Here is a 20714-nt window from a genome sequence, read left to right as displayed (position 1 = left end):
GCTCAATTAAATTGCGGAATAGTCTGTGTCGGTACGTGTGAGATCCACCTTTCCAAGTTTTTGGGGTTCATCTCATACTTCTGAAGATTTGAGGGTGCTGCCTGTTCCATACTCCTCTTCCTCATCCTCCCTTTAGGGTAGGAAAAAATTTAATCGGGCCTAGTCTGTGTTTGTACGTGTGAGATACACAGTTTTTTATCCTATTCCGCTATTCAATACACACCCTTTTGGTGTAAAAAACATTAAATTGCGGCATAGTTTGCATATTTGACTGTGCGATACTGTTGTTCTTTTGTTCCGCTATTCAATAAAGACCTTTCTAGGGCAAGATCTTAAATTTCAGAAATATGAGGAGAGCGTCAAATAGGGGCCGTGGCCTGGGTCATGGTGGTGCTGCTGCTAGAGCTCCTGTTGCAAGGAGAGGACGTGGTCGATCTGTGCCAGCTACACGCACAAGTGAAACACCTTCCTCAAGTGTGAGTAGGCGACAGAACCTGCATCAGTATTTGGTAGGGCATCATACGCCCCTAGAAGTGATGAGGCCAGAACAAGTGGAGGCGATAGTAGATTGGTTTGCTGCTGACAGTGCCTCCAGTTCCTTCACATTGTCTCCCACCCAGTCTACTGCAGAAAGGTCACAGTTGGCACCTGCAGCCGATGTCCAACCGTTTTTCACCTCACCCCCTTGCAAATCAGGCAAGCAGTCTGAGCCCCAAGCCATACAGCAGTCTCTTCTTCTTTTTGATGACTCTGTCAGCAGGGTTTCCCAGGGCCATCCACCTAGCCCTGCCCCAGAAGTGGAAGAGATTGAGTGCAGCGATGCCCAACCACTTATTTCTCAAGATGAGTACATGCAAGGATCATCGCAGCACGTCTCCGATGATGACGAAACGCAGGTGCCAACTGCTGCGGCGTTCAGCATTGTGGAGACCGACAAGGAGGGCAGGGGTGAAGACTGGGTGGAAGATGATGTGGAGGACGATGAGGTCCTCGACCCCACATGGAATGAACGTCATGCAGGTGACCTGAGTAGTTTGGAGGAAGAGGCGGTGGTCGCACAGAGCCACCAGCACAGCAGAAGAGGGAGCAGGGTGCAGAAGCGGAGCGGCCGTGCCCTAGACACTACGCCCGCTACTGCCCAACGCAGCAAGGGAATGAGCGCACCAAAGTCAGCTCAAAGGAGTTCTCTAGCGTGGAAGTTCTTTAGAAAATGTGCTGATGACAGGACACGAGTGGTTTGCACCCTGTGCAATCAGAGCTTGAAGCGAGGCATAAACCTTCTCAACCTGAGCACAACCTGCATGATCAGGCATCTAAGTGCAAAGCACGAGCTGCAGTGGAGTACACACCTTCAAAACCAAGAAACGTCTCTGGCTCATCCTGCTTCCTCTTCTGCTGCAGTCTCGGCCGCTCCAGCCACATCTGTAGTGATACCGGCACCTGCCACCCCGCAAACAGACGATCTGTCAGCAACACCACCACCTGGGTCACCAACAACCATCTCCACAATGTCCCGTGGAAGCGTTCAGCTTTCCATCTCCCAAACACTTGAGAGGAAGAGAAAGTACCCCCCTACCCACCCGCGATCCCTGGCCCTGAATGCCAGCATTTCAAAATTATTGGCCTTTGAAATGCTGTCATTCCGTCTGGTGGAGACGCACAGTTTTAAAAACCTTATGTCGGTGGCTGTCCCACAGTACGTCGTGCCCAGCCGCCACTACTTTTCCAGGCAAGCCATCCCTTCCCTGCACAACCAAGTGGGGGAAAAAAATCAGGTGTGCACTGCGCAACGCCATCTGTGCCAAGGTCCACCTAACTACCGATACGTGGACCAGTAAGCACGGTCAGGGGCGTTATATATCCCTAACGGCACACTGGGTAAATGCAGTGGCGGATGGGCCTGAGGTGGATAGCAATTTGGCGCATGTCCTTCCACCACCGAGGATTGCAGGGCGCTTCAGTTTGCCTCCTGTTCCTAACTCCTCCTACTCCGCTTCCTCATCCTCTACCGGGCTGTCCTCATCCGGACAGCGTAACACCTTCACCACCAACTTCAGCACGGCCAGGGGTAAACGACAGCAGGCAGTTTTACAACTTGCCTGTTTGGGGGACAAACCACACACCGCGCAGGAGTTGTGGAGGAGCATGGAACAGCAGACAAATGAGTGGTTGCTGCCAGCGAGCCTCAAGCCCGGCCTGGTGGTGTGCGATAACGGGAGAAATCTCATAGCAGCTCTGGGCCTAGCCGGTTTGACGCACATCCCTTGCCTGGCGCATGTGCTGAATTTGGTGGTGCAGAGGTTCCTTAAAAACTACCCCGATATGTCAGAGCTGCTGCAGAAAGTGCGGGCCGTTTGTGCGCACTTTCGGCGTTCTCACCCTGCTGCTGCTCGCCTGGCAGCGCTGCAGCGTAACTTCGGCCTTCCCGCTCACCTCCTCATATGTGACGTGCCCACAAGGTGGAACTCCACCTTGCACATGCTGGAAAGACTGTGCGAGCAGCAGCAGGCCATAGTGGAGTTTCAGCTGCAGCACGCACGCGTGAGTCGCTCTGCGGAACAGCACCACTTCACCACCAATAACTGGGCCTCCATGCGAGACCTGTGTGCCTTGTTGCGCTGTTTTGAGTACTCCACCAACATGGCCAGTGGCAATGACGCCGTTCTCAGCTTAACTATCCCACTTCTATGCCTCCTTGAAAAAACAATTCGGGCGATGATGGAAGAGGATGTGGCACAGGATGAGGAGGAGGAGGAGGATGAAGAGGTAACATTTCCAAGGCTTTCAGGGCAGTCATTCGCAAGGGGCTCCGAGGGTGGGTTCCTTCACACACAAACGCCAGGGACACAATTGTCCAGCAGGGGCACAGTTCTGGAGGATGAGGAGGATGAGGAGGAGAAGGAGCTGGAGGAGGAGATGGAACCATTTTCACAGCAGGGTGGCACCCAGGCCAGCTCATGGCCATCACTGGTGCATGGCTGGGGGGATACAGAGGACACGGACGATACACCTCCCACAGAGGACAGCCTTTCGTCGCCTCTGGGCAGCCTGGCACACATGAGCGATTACATGCTGCAGTGTCTCCACAACGACCGCCGAGTTGCCCACATTCTAACTTGTGCTGATTACTGGGTGGCCACTCCGCTGGATCCCCGTTACAAGGACAACGTACCGTCCTTAATTCACTCACTGGAGCGCGATCGCAAGATGCGCGAGTACAAGCGCACGCTGGTAGACGCGATGCTGCTGGCATTCCCATCTGACAGCGGGGCCACAGTGGAAGCACAAGGCAGAGGAGGAGGAGGAGGAGGTCGCCAACTCAACCAGGGCACCGCCAGCACCTCAGAAGGCAGGGTTAGCATGGCCGAAATGTGGAAAAGCTTTGTCAGCACGCCACAACAAACAGCAGCACCAGCAGCTCAGATGGAACGTCTTAGCAGGAGGCAGCATTTTACCAACATGGTGGAGCAGTATGTGTGCACACGCCTACATGTAGTGAATGAGGGGTCTGCCCCCTTCAACTTCTGGGTCTCCAAATTGGGCACATGGCCTGAGCTTGCCATTTACGCCTTGGAGGTGCTGGCGTGCCCTGCAGCCAGTGTATTATCTGAACGGGTATTTAGCACGGCTGGGGGTGTTATAACAGACAAGCGCAGCCGCCTGTCCAGAGACAATGTGGACAAGCTCACGTTCATTAAAATGAACCAGGCATGGATCCCACGGGACTTTTCCGTACCTTGTGCAGAATAGCAATGGATACCGACCTTACCCAGCCATTGTTCCATTTTTGCTCTTTCTCACTCTTTTGGGTTGTACCCTCATTTAAAATTTGTGAAAAGAAGCAGTGTTGGCTACCTCGTCCTCCTCCTCAGGGCCAGATTAACGTAGGGGCTATTGGAGCTGCAGCTCCATGCAGGTCCCTACCTTTTATATAGGCCCCGGGTTGGCCATATTCACTGTGACTGCTCTTCTGTCACTTGTAAACACAGAAGTCTGGCTTCTATGCTCGCTTCCCCAGGCAGCACCCTCAGAACCTCCCCACACAGCGCGAAGGCCGGACAAGGAGGGACAGTTGCCGATGCATGGATGTGTTTATGGGCTTCAGAGATAGCATCCCATGTTGAATTAGGCATGCATGGCTGCACCCTTCCTCCTCTGGGTGCATGCCAAGGCACGGCCCTTAAGGCCCTTCAAAATCCTCAGCACCGGCGTGGCTTCCGGCGGAGAAGATGGACGCATTCTAGTCCGGCTCCGCGAGGCCACCCTGGACACGCCGCATCCGTAGAGCCCCCGCCGCCCAGTATCAACAGCCCGCAGCACCGGAGGAGACAGCAGTTACTCGCGGGGATGGCACGCCGCAAGAAGGGGCCGGAACAGCTGAACAAGCTGTCCGGTTTCTGGATCTCCCAGAGCGCCGGTCTCCAGCAAAATGGCGGCGCCGCGGACCACAGCAGCAGCCCCAGCAGCTGAAGAAACTAAATCCGCGCCCATCAGCTGCTCCTGCGGTTCGCCAGATAGCAAACCCGGACAGTGGGCAATCCTCTGGCTCCCCGTCGTCTCCTTCACCTTCTTCCAGGAGCCCTGCAAAGAATAAGCAGAGGAGAGAGTCGCCTCCACGGCACCACCAGGGAGCAGGTATGGACATCAGTGTTCCCCCCTCTGCTATGTCTCTGCAGCCACCCAGCCACCCTGATCCCTTCGCAGCACTCCCTTCCAGCAGCAATCCTATATCAGAGGGGGTGATGAGGGACATGATGTACACCCTCCGCTCCACCATGCAGGCGGACATGCAGGCCTGCATGCACCAGTTTAAATCTGAGATGGTGTCCCTGGGGTCCAGAGTGGATGCCAGTGAACGTGCTATGGGGAAACAAGCCTCCTGCATCAATGCTGTGGTGGATAGAGTGAACACGCATGATGAGGATATCCAATGGCTAAAAAATAAAGTGGCAGACCTGGAGGATCGCTCCAGGAGAAATAACATCAAGATCAGAGGCATCCCTGAGACAGTTCAGACCCCTCAACTCCTGGAGTATGTCACTACTTTATTCACTGCCCTGGTGCCTGGGGCCTCCGCAGCAGACCTGGCTATTGATAGGATCCACAGGTTGCCAAAGCCGTCCTTCCTGCCCAATGATGTACCTAGAGACGTTGTGCTACGGGTGCATTTTTATCGCATGAAGGAACAGATCATGGTGGCATCCCGTCAGGCAAATAACAACCTTCCGGAGGGCTACGGGGGCCTTCAGCTCCTCCCAGACCTCTCCAGACACACCCTCCAAGCTAGACGTAACCTGGCGACGGTGACCAAAGCTCTGCGCAACCACGCCATACCTCATAAATGGAGGTATCCCGCCACGCTTCTGGTTACCCATGGAGGCTCCACGGTTACCATCCGTACCATGGAAGAAGGTATCCTGGCTCTGCAGACCTGGCAGATCTTACCGCCACAACAGCCTTCTCCTTCTGCCTCTTCTCCATTGCACACACTGGAAGACGAATGGAATGTGGTGTCCCGGAAGAGGCAATCACGGCTGACATCTGATCATAGGGGCTCTAGTGCTTGACTCAACTTTCCTGTACAAGTGTCCACGGCCATGGGAAATGTTGCTCCCTCTTGGCCCTCCGTATGCTCGTAGTCGGCTCATCCCGACCACGAACCGCAGAGACGGTTCTCTTCTTAGTTTCTGTTTCCCCTACCTCCCCATGTTTGGCATTGGCAACGCTACACCCTCGTTTTGACACGACTCGTTATGGCACGCACTTGGCTAGCTCTCTTTTGATGTCCCACAGACAAGATGGATCTGCATCCCGTTTTCTCCCGCCTAGCAATGACCATCAAGCTATTGTCGATTAATGTTAATGGTCTCAACCATCCTGCGAAGTGGCGTACACTATGGCTGGAGGCTTCAACCTCTAGAGCGGATATAGTGGCGGTGCAGGAGACCCATTTCCGTGCTGGATCCCATCCATCTTGCTCCCATAAGGATTTTTCACAAATACTCATTGCATCTGACTCTGTGAAACAGCGAGGAGTCATGCTGGCCTTCCGGAACTCCCTTGCATTTACACTACACGCATCAGTCTTGGACCCCAATGGTCGCTTCATCATCGCTGTATGTGACATTAATGGCCTACCGTTGACCATCGTCAACGTTTATGCTCCGAACACTCACCAAATCCGATTCCTGCGCAGACTACTCAAGCAAGTATACAAGGTTCAGCGGGGTCATCTTCTGTTGTGTGGGGACTTTAACCTTGTTGCCGACCCCGGGTTGGACTCTTCGGCGTCCCCCCGGGGCCGCCAACGGGGACTGGGAGATTTCTTGCATACTGAACAATTGTTTGATGTTTGGCGGTGTCAACATGCCACAGAGAGGGACTATTCATTCTTTTCGCCAAGACATACTTCTTACTCTAGAATAGATATGTTTTTGCTAGATAGGTATCTTTTGAGCAAAGCATCCTCCTCTGAGATTGGGACTATTTCTTGGTCCGACCATGCGGGGGTGACACTTTCCATCGAGGAAGCCGTGAGAGTGGCTCCTCCGGGTGTGTGGAGATGTGACATCCGCATGCTTCAGGACCCAGGTTGTTTCTCTCACATTTCTGCTAGTTTACGTGAATTTTTTGCTATCAATGCCCCCTCTGTCTCCGACCCGTGGGTGCTGTGGGGTGCACATAAGGCCTTTGTTCGAGGGCAGTGCATTCAGCAGCGGGCGCGGCTCGGGAGACGGAGGACTGCAAAGTTGAACACATTACTGGATAGGATACGTGTGCTGGAGGCGGACAACAAGAAAAACCCCTCGGTGACCACCTCCTCTGAACTAACTCGCCTCCGTCACGACCTCCGTCTTGTGCTCTTGGAGCAGTCAGACAAACATCTGGGGTTCTTGAGGCTCAAACATTATTCTCAGGCTAATAAGGCGGGTAAACACCTAGCACAGCAAGTCAAGCGTAGACAGGCCAAGGCCAGGATCCCCTTTCTATTGCATCCCGAGACTAAACACAAAATAACACACCCGCAGGACATTGCTGACGAGTTCGCCAAATTCTATAGCGCCCTTTATAATTTGAAGGACAGTCAGTCTGACCCCCAGCCCTCGATGGAGTGTATAGCGGACTTCCTGAAGTCGATTAACCTGCCCTCTTTGTCGCCAACCCAGCTAGAAGAACTTAATTCACCCTTTACTATAGACGAGATTCGTACCAATATTGCTTCCCTTCCCAAAGGCAAATCACCCGGACCGGATGGTCTTCCTAACGAATTTTATCACCTATTCTTCCCACTTGTAGGACCGACCCTTACTGAAGTGTTTAATAAAGCCATGGTGGAATCCACCCTTCCCCCCGATATTTTGGGCGCACACATTGTAACACTTCCCAAACCTGGTAAAGACCCTGTGTCCCCGGCCAACTTCCGTCCGATTTCTTTGTTGAACTCAGATGCCAAAATATATGCTAGGATACTATCAAAGAGAATCCAAAAGTTTCTACCGTCACTGATTGGTAAGGACCAGCTAGGTTTTACCCCAGGAAGGCAGACCTCAGATGCCACCAGGCGGTTGATAGATGTAGTGCACGTTGCTCAGACTTCCAAATCCCCAGCTCTATTACTGACACTAGATGCCGAAAAGGCTTTTGATAGGGTACACTGGGGGTACATGTCGGCTACACTTCGCAAATTTGGTTTCTCTGGCCCTATCCTGTCCGCCATCTTAGCCCTATACTCTTCTCCGTCGGCGCAGGTCTTCACGTCGGGTTCCCTTTCCAAACGCTTCTTGATTTCGAACGGCACTAGGCAGGGGTGCCCATTGTCCCCGTCCATATTCAATTTACTAATTGAACCCCTGGCCGAAACGATAAGGTCTCACCCATTGATCACTGGTTTCTCCCTCCCCAGCTCGCATCATAAAATAACACTTTTTGCCGACAAGATTTTTTTAATGCTTACGAACCCCCTTACGTCGCTTCCGGCAGCTTATGAGGTACTGCGCTCCTTTAGCAATGTGTCGTACTATAAATTGAACGTGTCCAAATCTACTATTTTAAACCTTGGCGTGGACCCTGATACGCAAACAACTCTACAAACCAACATACCCATTCCATGGTCGTCGGACAGTATCCACTATTTAGGCATTGATATCCCCCCGATCACCTCGAAACTACTTCCGCTTAACATGAACAGGTTGTTAACTAAAATTACGGAGGACACTTCTCGGTTGAACACAAAATATCTTTCATGGAGCGGGCGACTAGCGACATATAAAATGTACATTCTTCCCCAACTGTTGTACTTATTTCGGACACTACCCATTCCGATCCCTTCCACCCAATTGGCTAAACTGACAACCCATATGCGACGTTTCGTTTGGGACAACAAACGGGTGCGTTGCGCATCCTCTGTCTTGCCCAGAAGGAGACGCCTTGGAGGGGCAGCAATGCCGGATATCCCAACCTATTACTGGTCTACTATCCTGGCACAAACAAAACAATGGGTCAAGCCAACGGATGAACCACTTTGGGTCCTGTTGGAGGCTGACATAGCTCCCTTCCCTGACTTGCGGGTTCTGCTTCTCAGTGACAAATGGATCCCCTGGGATGTGTCGGGTCTGCCCCCCACAATGCAAGCCTCGGTTCGGGCATGGCGCAAATCGGTGTCCTCGGCGTCGGATCGGGATGTCCTCTCCTCACAGCCACTCCCGCTGGCGTTGCTGGCTACACATATCTCTGACTTACCGCTTCGTATCTTCCACTCCAGAAACATAACCCTAATAGAACACCTCTACCAAGGGTCCCATCTACTTTCTCCTACAGAATTGAAGGATAGATATGCCCTACCACGGTCCCTTCTTTTTCATGTATACCGCATCCACCATTTCCTAAAGAAACATCCCTTACAGAGTCTACTGGTGGATGGTGGGCTCTGGGATCTCTTGGTTACCCAGCGCATACCGCCCCCCAGACTGTCTCAATACTACCACATCCTGTTAGATGACGAGAAGTTTTACAAGTCAATTCAGATGTTCAAATGGGACAGGGATCTTAGGAAGAGTTTTACGGTGTCCCAATGGAAGTTAGCAATCTCATCTGCCACGGATCACACACACTGTGTCAATCATTGGGAGATGATGCTAAAAATAGTCAACAGGTGGTACTATACCCCCTACCGCCTTGCAGGTTTCTCAACGTCCTATTCACAACTCTGCTGGAGGGGCTGTGGTCAGGTGGGCACACTTCTCCACATTCTCTGGGCATGCCCGTCCCTTACCAGTTATTGGAGTCAGGTATTCAAATATATGGCGACTCACACTGGTTGTTTGATCAACCCGACCCCGGCCCTGGCCGTACTAAACCTAGGCATTGAAGTCATTCCGCACCAATATAGGCCATGGTCAGCACACGTGCTCCTAGCCGCCAGGTCCATTATCCTACGGAATTGGAGATCTACGGAATCTCCCAATCTGACAGATGTGACATCCCTACTACGTGAAAATTACCAATTTGAGAAGGCATTAGCACTTAATTCCCTCTCCATGTCAAAATTTCGACACCATTGGGAATTTTGGTCACCTCCCTGAGCTACCATGCTTTTTCGCGGTTGTATTGTATTGCTGATGTTGTTTTTTCTTTGGTTACTGAGAATGTTTGAATGTATCTAATTGTATAGTACATGTTGTACTGAATTCAACTAGAGCATTGCCATGCCATGCCTCCCCATTTCCAATTCCCCCTCCCTTCCCTCCTTACATTCCCTGTTTCTGTGTCTGTTTGTATTTGAAATGCAAATAAAAATTATTATGAAAAAAAAAAAAAATCCTCAGCACCAAGACCATGATGCTCTTAATCCGGCCCTGGTCCTCCTCCACCGCCGCTTCCACCTACACCGCCCATAGGTGTGCGCAGCCTATTGCATTAGGGTGTGCACCCCAAAGTTGAAATACACATGCATGTGTTTGCCTACATGTACATGGCCCCGATACATTACTCTCCCTGCTGGCAAAGAGAAATAGAGCAGAGCAGGTGCGAGGGAGATCTTTCCCATCTCCTCACTGGCAAACAGAGCGATAATGCTATGTGCCCTAGGTGATTAGGGTGTGCCCAGGTACACCAGGCACACCCTGTGCGCACGCCTATGACACCGCCACATCCACCACCACCTCAACCTCCCTCCTACTCCATATGGGCCTCGTCCTTCAGAGATGAAGAACATTGTTTTATTTTTCTGTTTTTTTTTTGTTGTTTTAAGTTATTTCCCTATCCACATTTGTTTGCAGAGCACTTGCCATGCTCTTAACTACGTTTTGCTGCCATTTGCAGCACTCTAGCCCTTTCCATTGGTGTTTTAGAGCCATTTTAGTGCCTTAAAGTTCGGGTCCCCATTGACTTCAATGGGGTTCGGTGTCCGGGAAAAGTTCGGTAAAAGTCCGGGACACGGACCCGGACTTTTTTTTAAAGTTCGGCCGAACCCGTCGAACACGGACATCTAGGTGTCCGCTCAACCCTAGTTATAAACAAGTGCTCACAATGATGACAATATAATGTGTAATATTAATAATAATGAAATCACAGTGTTAAACAAAGTAACATGCAGATCTTGGTGCTTAAAAAAGTCCTCTAATGTGCAGTTCATATAATTCCCATGTGACGTGAATCCTTCAACAAATCACATTCCACATAATCCATGTTTGAGTGCTCCAAAAAAAATGATGTGCCACCTCACACGTGCTGCCCCCTTCTTTTGAGTGTATCCTCACTTATGATATGTGACCCCACACTTAAGTTAGGCCAAGCTGTGCCTGTGACCCTCTCCAGGGATCATTCTGATCCTTTATCGGACAGTGAAGGGACACGAACCCTTACAAGGCGTAAAAGTCAGCGGGCAGATATCAGTTGTGTGGCTTTGCAGGAATTTTATTACACCACTGCTTGATATATCCTGGTGTGCTGGAAGCACCAGGAGTATGTGAGTACTTTATTTTGAACACGTTTTTAATAAAATCTATGTTTTAATGATATAACCACTATTGGAGTTTTTTTTTTTTACCTATATGCACCTTGGGGGAAATTGCTATATGGAAGAGTGAAGAATCTGGGAAATCTAAACCTATCATATGGAGCCCTGGAGATTGTGCCCTCACAGGCACAGTTTTTTTTTTTTTCAAATTATTTTTATTAAATTTTTTTTCAAAACATTACAAAACAAGTAGTGTGCAAGCTACCACATTCGTACCAACAACAGGGGTACTTACATCAATGCAGACAAGGTGAAGAAGTCATAGAAACACTAACAAACGTAACAACTATTACAGTAATAGAATCAAGTGTAAGTCAGTAGTAATAAAAGGCACATTTAGGCATTGTCGAGGTGAACTAGGCAGGGACCGCTCAAAATAGCAACCATAGTCGGTAGCAACTAGGTAATGCATAAACAACAATTAGGATTCCGCGCCTTTCTGAACACCATATCAATATCAATATTGGACATTTGACATAATCATCACGACCAAACCATGAAGGTCACACCACTGGGCCACTCGGAGAGATCTCCATTATACCAGATAGATCTTAGCTCCCCCCACCTGGGCACCCCTATTGGGAACCAAACTGTGTCCAGGCGCGGAGAGCGTGTCTGGGTAGCCGCTCCCCTCCCCGCAGAGTATGATAAGGAACATGTCAAGGTAGGTATTCAAAACAGATCTGAGCTTAATGTCAAATGCTCCATCCAGTCACACCATGGTTTCCACTGGGCTTCTACACTGGCCCTAGCTCGGTTCTTAAGGGAAAGTGATCTTTCAAATGTGAAATGGGTATTGATAAGATCAATGACTTCTTTAATAGTCGGTGGATTGGCTTGTTTCCAAGCGCGTGTCACAGTGAGCCTGGCTGCTAACAGTATGTGGGTCGCAACATGTCTACAGAGAGTAGGAAGCTGCTCAATCTCAAGATTAAGTAAGGCCAGACCGGGTTTGATTGCGGTTGGACAGTGTAAGACTTCCGCCAATAACTTGAAAACCTGGGCCCAATATCGGGTAAGTTTTGGACAGCGCCACAGGACATGGAAAAGCGTACCATCTTGCCCACACATACGCCAGCATTTACCGTCGTTCTGGGGATCAAACTTGCAAATTCTGGAAGGCGTGAGGTACCATCTGAGGGAAAATTTTATGTGTAACTCCCAAAGTTTGACACAACTAGTGGCTGCATAGATGGAACGAATAGCTCTGCTCCATTGTGTGACAGAAAATTCTTGACCAATATCCCTTTCCCATTGAGTGTGGGGAACAGACTTGGTGAAGAACGTCTTACATTGGAAAAGATTATAGAAGACCGTAATGCCTTTCTGACCAGAGTATCCTGAGTCTACCAAGAACCGCCAAGCCTGGGTAGGAATAGTCGCGGGCCCTAACTGGGCAGAATTGAGGAAATGTGACACCCGAAGATATGTGAATACTGCGGATCCAGGAAGGTCGAATTTCGCTTGGAGGGTGCTAAATGGAATCAGGTTGGGGCCGTCGTATAGTTTCCCGAGATGGGTAATGCCTTTAATTTGCCAAACGGAAAGGTCAACGTGAGGGATAAGCGAGTGTAATGCTGACAATGGGATATGGAGTGGGGAAGTTGTAGAGGTTGAGGCATCTTGTGCCACAAGGATTCTCCACGCCCTAGCTGCTGCAGTCATGAATGGAGGAAGAAAGGAAGGCAACTTGGGGCTTAGGGTAGTCGCCAACAACCAGTCAGACAATTTCTGCCTGGTGCAATATGTAGCCTCCATTGCGCACCACAGTGTAGTAGGCGCGTCCCTAAACCAATCGCGCAGTGGAGACAAAACTGATGCCAGGTAATAGTCAGAGATGTCCACGTATCCCGCTCCACCCGCCAGACGATGTTTAATCAGTTTAACGTGAGCACACCTGGGTTTTTTGTTTTGCCATATATATTTGGACAGTAGGGACTGAAGAGATCTAAGATAAGTCTTTGGGAGGGGGATCGGAAGGGTACGAAAGAGGTACAGTAATTGGGGAAAATACATCATTTTAAACGCTGCTAAACGCCCCAACCAGGAGAATTCAAAGGAAGCTACATGCTTGAGGTTGTCCTGCAATTTAGTGCGAGCAGAAAGGAAATTGTGGTGAAATAGCTGTTTCGTAGATGCAGTTAATTGTACGCCCAGATAGGATATGCTTTGGTCTGCCCACGCATACGGGAATTGGTGTTGCAACAAGTTACGCATGGTGGCATTAATGCCAATACCCAATATGTTGGACTTGGACTCATTTACTTTATAAAAGGAGACCCTTCCAAACCACTGAAGAATCCTTTGAATTTCCGGGAGGGACGTAGTTGGGTCTGATATCATAAGTATCACATCATCCGCGAAGAGACTAATTTTATGGTGTTGATCACCCATAAGTAAACCAGAGATTTTGGGATTGGATCGGATATGTGTGGCTAAAGTTTCCATAATCATGTTAAAAATCAGAGGGGAGAGTGGACATCCCTGCCTAGTGCCATTGGTGATATTAAACGGAGTAGAAATAGCTTCCGTTGTACGGACTACTGCAGAGGGCGTGGAGTATAAGGCCATAATGGCGTCGTGAATAAATCCACGAAATCCGAATTTTTGAAGGACGGCTGATAGAAACCCCCAGTGGACCCTATCGAACGCCTTCTCCGCGTCCAGTGATAGGAGCAGAGAAGGCGTCCCATTGAGGCCCACATGATGGATAATATTAACCACACGCCTAGTAGCGTCTGACGCTTGACGACCTTTAGTGAATCCCGATTGATCCTTATGTATAATTTGGGGAAGTAGGTCCACCAATCTGGCGGCTATAACTTTGGCGTATATCTTCACATCTATGTTTAACAGGGATATGGGCCTAAAATTTTGAGGTTGATCAGGTTCCTTCCCAGGCTTAGGCAGGGTCACAATTAATGCACTTAACATTTCCTTCGGAAAGGATGAGGAGGAGGCAGCAGAATTAAATACATTTCGAAGAAGGGGGGTCAAGGTGTCACTAAATTTCTTATAGTATTCCGAAGAATACCCGTCTGGTCCAGGTGATTTCATGTTGGGAAGCGAAGCTATAGCAGTCTTAATTTCCAAGTCAGAGAAGGGTCTGTTTAAAGAGTTTATATCTTGGGGCAAAAGGGCAGGGAGTTCAATTTGTGCGAGAAAGTCGTCAATGTCCGCAGGGGTCGGTTGGAAGGTCGAGGGATCCGACCTAAGATTATAGAGGGATTCATAGTAAGAACTAAAGGCATTGGCTATAAGTGTAGGTTTGAGCAATTTCTCTTTTGTCTTGGGATGAATCATGCTAGGGATTTTGGATTTGATCCGTTGACCCTTAATTCGAAGGGCCATAGCTTTGGTGGCTTTGTCACTGGTGGCGTATGTGTTGGCTTTCCATTTCTTGAGGGAGAAACTGTACTTCTCCAGCAAGAAAGACCGAAGTTCCTGTCTAGTCGCAAAGATTTGAGCCTGAAGGACTGGGGAAGGGTCTGTCTTGTTTTGTGCATCCAGGGACGCTAGTTTGTTGGTAAGGGTATCTAAATGCTGCGTTCTCCTTTTCCGTTCTCTAGCTCCCAATTGTAAAAACAAACCGCGTAATACAGCTTTATGAGCATTCCACACTACCACCGGATCGGTATCAGGCAAGGTATTTTCATTAATAAAGTAATCAAGTTGATTCTGAATCTCCGCTACGTAGTCCGGATTGGTTATAAGATAGCTAGGAAGTTTCCACACAAACGTGGACATCTTAGGAGCACCCAAGGCAAACAATATGCTTAAGGGGGAATGATCCGACCAGGTGGCAGTGTGCAGCTCGATAGAAGAGACATGATCCAAAAGATGCTTGTCAGTAATGCACAGGTCAATACGCGAGTAGGTGCCGTGACGAGGGGAAAGGTAAGAATAGTCCCTCTCCCCCGCATGACAGCACCTCCACGCGTCATACAAATCAGATTCCCACAAAAACTTGGACAGGGAAGTGTTGTGCTTTTTAGGAGAGGCAGATGAATCCATAGCACTGTCAGGAGCCAGATTGAAGTCACCGCATAGCAGTAAATGTCCCCATTGGAGGGATTTAGCTTTGTCCACAATCGATCGGATAAAGGTCATCTGGTGCACATTAGGCGCATAGAGATTAACCAAAGTGAAATTGCGATTGTCTATAATACACTGGAGAATGATGTAACGACCTTTCGGGTCTATGATAGAGTCATGAAGTTGGTATGACAGGGACTGGTGGATGGCTATTAGAACCCCTTTGCGCTTTTTCTTGCTTGACGCCAGATATACGTGGGGAAATTGAGTATGGGAACATTTGGGAGTTGCGGATTGGGAGAAATGAGTTTCCTGCACACAGATTATGTCACTCTGAAAGGAGAGAGCGGATTTCCACAACGAGGACCGTTTTACAGGGTGGTTAAGGCCCCTGGCATTCAGGGAAAGAACATTGAGAGACATGGCTGGTAAAAGTGTGTAGTTGAAGACAGTGATGTGTCCAAGAAGGTGAAGACCGTACCTGAAGTCTCGATGGCAGGCAGCTTATAGTGAGTCTTGCGTCACTGGTGAGGACTCCAGGTACCTGAGGGTGTCCAAAAAGGCAGACGGATTCAGTCGCTGTCACTAGTTCCGAGAGTTACAGCCGCTGGTGAATGAGGGCACTAAAGGTGGGGTACACAAAAAATAGAAGCAAACAACAAAAAAAAAAAGCAATGAGTATGCAATACTTCTCTGATGAGCAACCAAATGAGGCTGCTTGAACTATGCTTGGTAAGTGGGTTGAGTGGCCGATGTGGACTGATGATCAGTAGGGGTATCCTACGGAGAGGCCTACTGATAAAGAAACAGGGGACATCCACCAGGGTGGATTAACTGGTTACAGGAACAGAATAAAGAACGAGCTGTAGCCCGGCCGGGCTAGTAGACGAGAAAGCAGGGAAGCACAGCTTGTCATGGTCGATGATTTTGGCGTCCTTGTCCTTGTTGAGGTCTCGAGCGGGATGAGGAAGAATGTTGAGAGCCATCATGGAAGTTCCTCGGGGGATCCGGGATGATACCCCAAGAGTGAAGGAGCCGCATCCCTCCTTCTATGGTGGATATGGTGTGCGGGATCCCATTATGAGTAACAAGCAAAGTCGCCGGGTGGCGCCACTTATACAGAATTTTATGATTGAAAAGGGCTTTTGTGAGGGTTTTTAGTTGCCTCCTTTGTTGCAGGGTATGCTGAGACAAGTCAGCGTAGAGCTGCACTGCTGCATAAGGATCAGGGAGTGTTCCCAGCTGCCTGGATACCTTGAGGATTTTTTCTTTGGCGGGATAGAAGTGCATGCGCAAAAGCACATCTCTTGGCACAGAATCTTCCAGGTGGCGGGGCTTAGGGATTCTGTGAATTCTGTCAATAGTCAGTTCGATAGGAGCCAATTCAGGGACCAAAGTAGAGAAAAGAGTGGATGCATGCTGGAGAAGATCGTTCGGCTGCACTGATTCAGGAATGCCGCGCAGCTTGATGTTATTGCGGCGCGAACGATCCTCCAAATCCGCTATTTTGGATTTAATCCATTCTGTGTCCTCCCTTTGCTCCTGATAAGCGTCCACAAGGTCATTAACCGTTTCAGCACATTCCTGCATACCATGCTCCATATGTGACACCCTGCTGCCCATATGTCTCATTTCATAAGTAAATCTGTCCATTATGGTGGTGAGATTAGCCATAAGGGAGGATTGGAAAGTCATTAACATGTTTTTCATTGTGGTGTCCAGGACAGGCTGGCCAGTAGTGGGAAACGCAGCAATAGAGGATTGAAGTGCTGTCATAGAGTGCATAGAGGCAAAAGATGTACTCACATCAATCCCGGGAGGATTAGCAGGGTCCATGCGCATCCTCGACTTCGCCGGGCTACCCGATATCGGTGTTGCAGGAGAGGAGTCCGGCATAGGAGGCAGCGAGGGGGAGTCCTCAGGAGATGACGCTGGGACCGCATCAGGGAGATCCGTGTAGGCCGCAGGACTCCCGCCGTCATGTCGCGCTGCGGCGCCATCTTGGATCCTCTCAGGGAAAGGCGGCTGTGGAAAGAAGAAGGCCGTGAGCTTTTTCGGGCCCCGCTCATCCTTCCTCTTACGGCTGGTCATCTTCCCGATGTATTCAGCAAGGTGTTCCGGTAAGTGTTGAGAGTCAGAGGTCGCTGTGCCTCGGATATGCTGGGGTAAGAGTCGGCCGGGTACAGAGAGCTCTCAGCTCAAGCGTCCATGCAGCACGCGCGCAAGCCACGCCCCCCACAGGCACAGTTTGACCTAACTTAAATGTGGGGTCACATACCTTGAGGTGAGAATACACTCATAAGGGGGGAGCATGTATGATGTGGCCAGGGCTGGTGCTTCCTTCCTAGGGCGCATTGCAACCTAGGGGCGCAGCATGAGTTGGCACTCTCTGTCCATCATGAATGATCCTTGTGAGCTGAGGGGAGGGGGCAGCAGTGGGGGAGGAAGAATGGACAAAGGAAGATGCCAGGTGTCTGGGGCAGTGGCTTAACTACCAGGCCCTGGCTTTCCACCACTGTTGGGGGGGGGCCCAAGAGGCAGGAAGGGAGCCCACAGGAGTGCTGCCTGCATGACGATCCTCTTTGGCTGGAGCTGAATGGTGTAAACCCTGGGCAGGAAGTGACTCTCTGCACTGAGCTGATGGGCAGCCGTTCATTTCCCTGGGTCGGTATTAAGCAGGGAGCGGAGGAGAGCTGAACCTGACCCCAAGCTTGGCACTGGAGGGTGGCACCTTTACTGGAGCAGAAACGACGAGGCACCGGGAATGGTCTGAGGAGGTTTGGGATTAGGGACGTGCGGAGTTCTCGGACTGCTGCTTCTCCCTTCACCAGGAGCTGGTTGGAGCTGTGGTGAGCACTGTGGTCCAGAAGAGGAGCATCCTAGAAGAAGGAATCAGCAGGATCACAGTGAAGGAGGGCAGAGTGCGGGCCACTCTTTTCATATCGCCCAGTGAGTGTCCCCAGAACAGGGGATCAGGGTCCCTGGGTGTGACATGGAGGTTCCCTGGTGTGAAAGGGAATCAGGGTCACCACGTGTGCCATGGGGGATAGGGGTCACTGGGTGTAACAGGGTTTCGGGGTCACCAGGTGTGCAATGAGGAATTGGTCTCTGGGTATGACATGGAGGAACATCAAGTGCCCCTGGTGTGACATGGAGGATAATCGGGGTCCCTTGGTGTGGCATAGAGGGACATTAGGGTCCCCAGGTGTGACATGGAGGAATATGGGGGTCACTGGGTATGACAGCATAACTTAGAGGAGCCATCAGATCAGGGTCACTGGGTATGACACAGGAGTTTTTAACCCCTTCTCTTTTTATTTTTTTTTTTTTTGGGGGGGGGCACAAGTAGCTGGTCTTGCCTAGGGCACAAAATAGTCTAGCACCGGCCCTGGATGTGGCACAGCGTTTTTTTTGGAGCATTTAAAAATTGATTATTTGGATGAAGGATCTTTCATGGAATGTGATTTGTTGAAGGATTCAAGTCACATGGGAATTATATGAACTGCACATTAGCACCAAGAATTGCATCTTACTTTGTTTAACACTGTGATTTCATTATTATTATTATTATTACACATTATATTGTCATCATTGTGAGCACTTGTTTATAACACACGTTTGGATAAGTAGGTATAGCGCTGAATATTTATTGATTTGAACATACTAATTACTGCAGTACATACTTTATCTATCAATATATCATAATAGTGCTCTATATTTGATCTATCCTTATATTAAAGAGGCATTAAACCCAAAACCCGAAAACCCAAAATGTAATATATTGCAGCATACTAATCATTAGATGTGGTGGCTGAATCAGTTTTCTTTTCTTTGGCTTTATTCCCCCCAGTTTACACCTGGTGATCTGGCCAGTAACATACCTCCTGTATTAGTGGGACACAACTCTGGAGGAATGAGCATTGGAGACACAGCAGACTGCAGCATTGTCAGTCTTGGAGGGAGTGCTACATGCATTAGAAGCAAATTGAAGCCAAACTGCAATCAGTTTAATCAGTTATGATTTAAATTAAAAGCCCCAAGTGAACCAGACTAATGCATTAAGGGGAGGGAGGGGGATATTGTACCATCATCCAAAATTTACTAATTCAAAAAGTAGGGGGAATTAACCCCCAGAAAACCCCAACAAAGTGGGGGGGGGGGGGTTGTGACAAAATACACAGAGTACCGCCTCCTTCAACTTCTGGTATCAAGCTCTGCGCATCCCTACTCTTTCTTCCAGCAATGTTTCACACTGGGAAACAGTGATAAAAATATATTATCAATGGTACTATATGCTTATCAGGATAGCCTGAATATATCCAACTCATTCCCCAAAATTCTGGAGGAACTGCAACACTAACACACTCCATATCTTATCCGGTGGGAGTGCCCCTACGTAGCCATATTTTGGAGGAATATTTCTAACCTTCTGTACAAACACACTAATATTTCATGTGTACTTAATCCTCAGGCAGCTCTGTTTGGTCTAGGCCTATCTTCCTGGCCATCTAAATGCCATGCTAGTGTTGCACATATTTTGATAGCAGCCCGCTTAACCATAGCACGTTCCTGGAAAAACCTTATCCCACCCACCACTTTCTGCTGTTCTCTCATCACTCAATGACCACTGCCATGTGGATTTTTTTCTTTGCTAAAACACAAAAAAACAATGAACAAATTCTCTAAATTCTCCAAACTTCTCCCCTGACAATCTGATGGCAGAAGCACCCCACTCCCTATCTGATACCCTCCTAGAGACTTATCCAATTCATATAACTGCTCTCCTCATATAATTGATTATATGCTTGCGGTACTCCAAGCCCAGATACAGCCGTCAATCTCAAGGTACCCACTTACATCCATAAAAACGCATGTTAACTCACGTGTATATTTTTTCTGCTGTCTATTTAACATCTGCTACCTTTTTCCTGTCGCCCCTTCCCTTGGACATTTCTTCTCCCTTGAGAATATGTATCCCTGTTAAACTGCTCTTTCTTATATTTTGGTAACTCGGTTTCACATTTTCGGTGATAGCAATTATTATGATGTTACATTATTTTTGTAGTAGAATATACATCTTCTTCATGTATTTTGGGGATGGTTTCTCTCCCCTTCGTGTCTTATTCCTTTTGTACACAGTGATATAATAATAATACCAAAAAATACCAACAAAACAAAAAACATAATAATGCATGGATTATTACAATACCAATGAACAACACCTAAAGTAACATAAAAAATTGTAAATGTTTATTAATACAATGGTTAAATAGAAGAAAAAAAATAGTATTTGTATACACAGACACATAATAAAAACACATCACTTGCATAGACAGAATATCTTATTCAGTATACATATGCAGCACTGCGCCCTTGAAGGTTGCTGGTTTTACAAACTTTTGGATTCCCTTGGGTTACCCGTAGCAACTGCAAGCAGAAATCTTAGCACTTTATGTTCTTGGCTCCATCAATAATCAGTCTAGGAGTTGATGTTTTTGTTTCCTTACTGTACTTATATTAAAGAGGCATTAAACCCAAAACCCGAAAACCCAAAATGTAATATATTGCAGCATACTAATCATTAGATGTGGTGGCTGAATCAGTTTTCTTTTCTTTGGCTTTATTCCCCCCAGTTTACACCTGGTGATCTGGCCAGTAACAT

General features: G+C 48.7%; 1 protein-coding gene across 1 annotated transcript; it reads right to left on the bottom strand.

Moving 5' to 3' along the window:
• Positions 1–15964: 15964 nt before the first annotated feature.
• Positions 15965–17143, bottom strand: LOC309554563 (uncharacterized protein; the record flags this gene model as incomplete). The annotated part of the gene is made up of 1 exon (XM_082256300.1): positions 15965–17143. One exon carries the CDS (start codon positions 17141–17143, stop codon positions 15965–15967), a length of 1179 nt encoding a protein of 392 aa, XP_082112426.1.
• Positions 17144–20714: the final 3571 nt, after the last annotated feature.

The sequence above is a fragment of the Pelophylax lessonae genome, assembly GCF_965119305.1.
Source record: "Pelophylax lessonae genome assembly, chromosome: 4".
NCBI classification, from domain to species: Eukaryota; Metazoa; Chordata; class Amphibia; order Anura; family Ranidae; genus Pelophylax; species Pelophylax lessonae.
The sequence above is the reverse complement of the archived record's forward strand: the minus strand, read 5'-3'. Positions and strand labels throughout refer to the sequence as shown.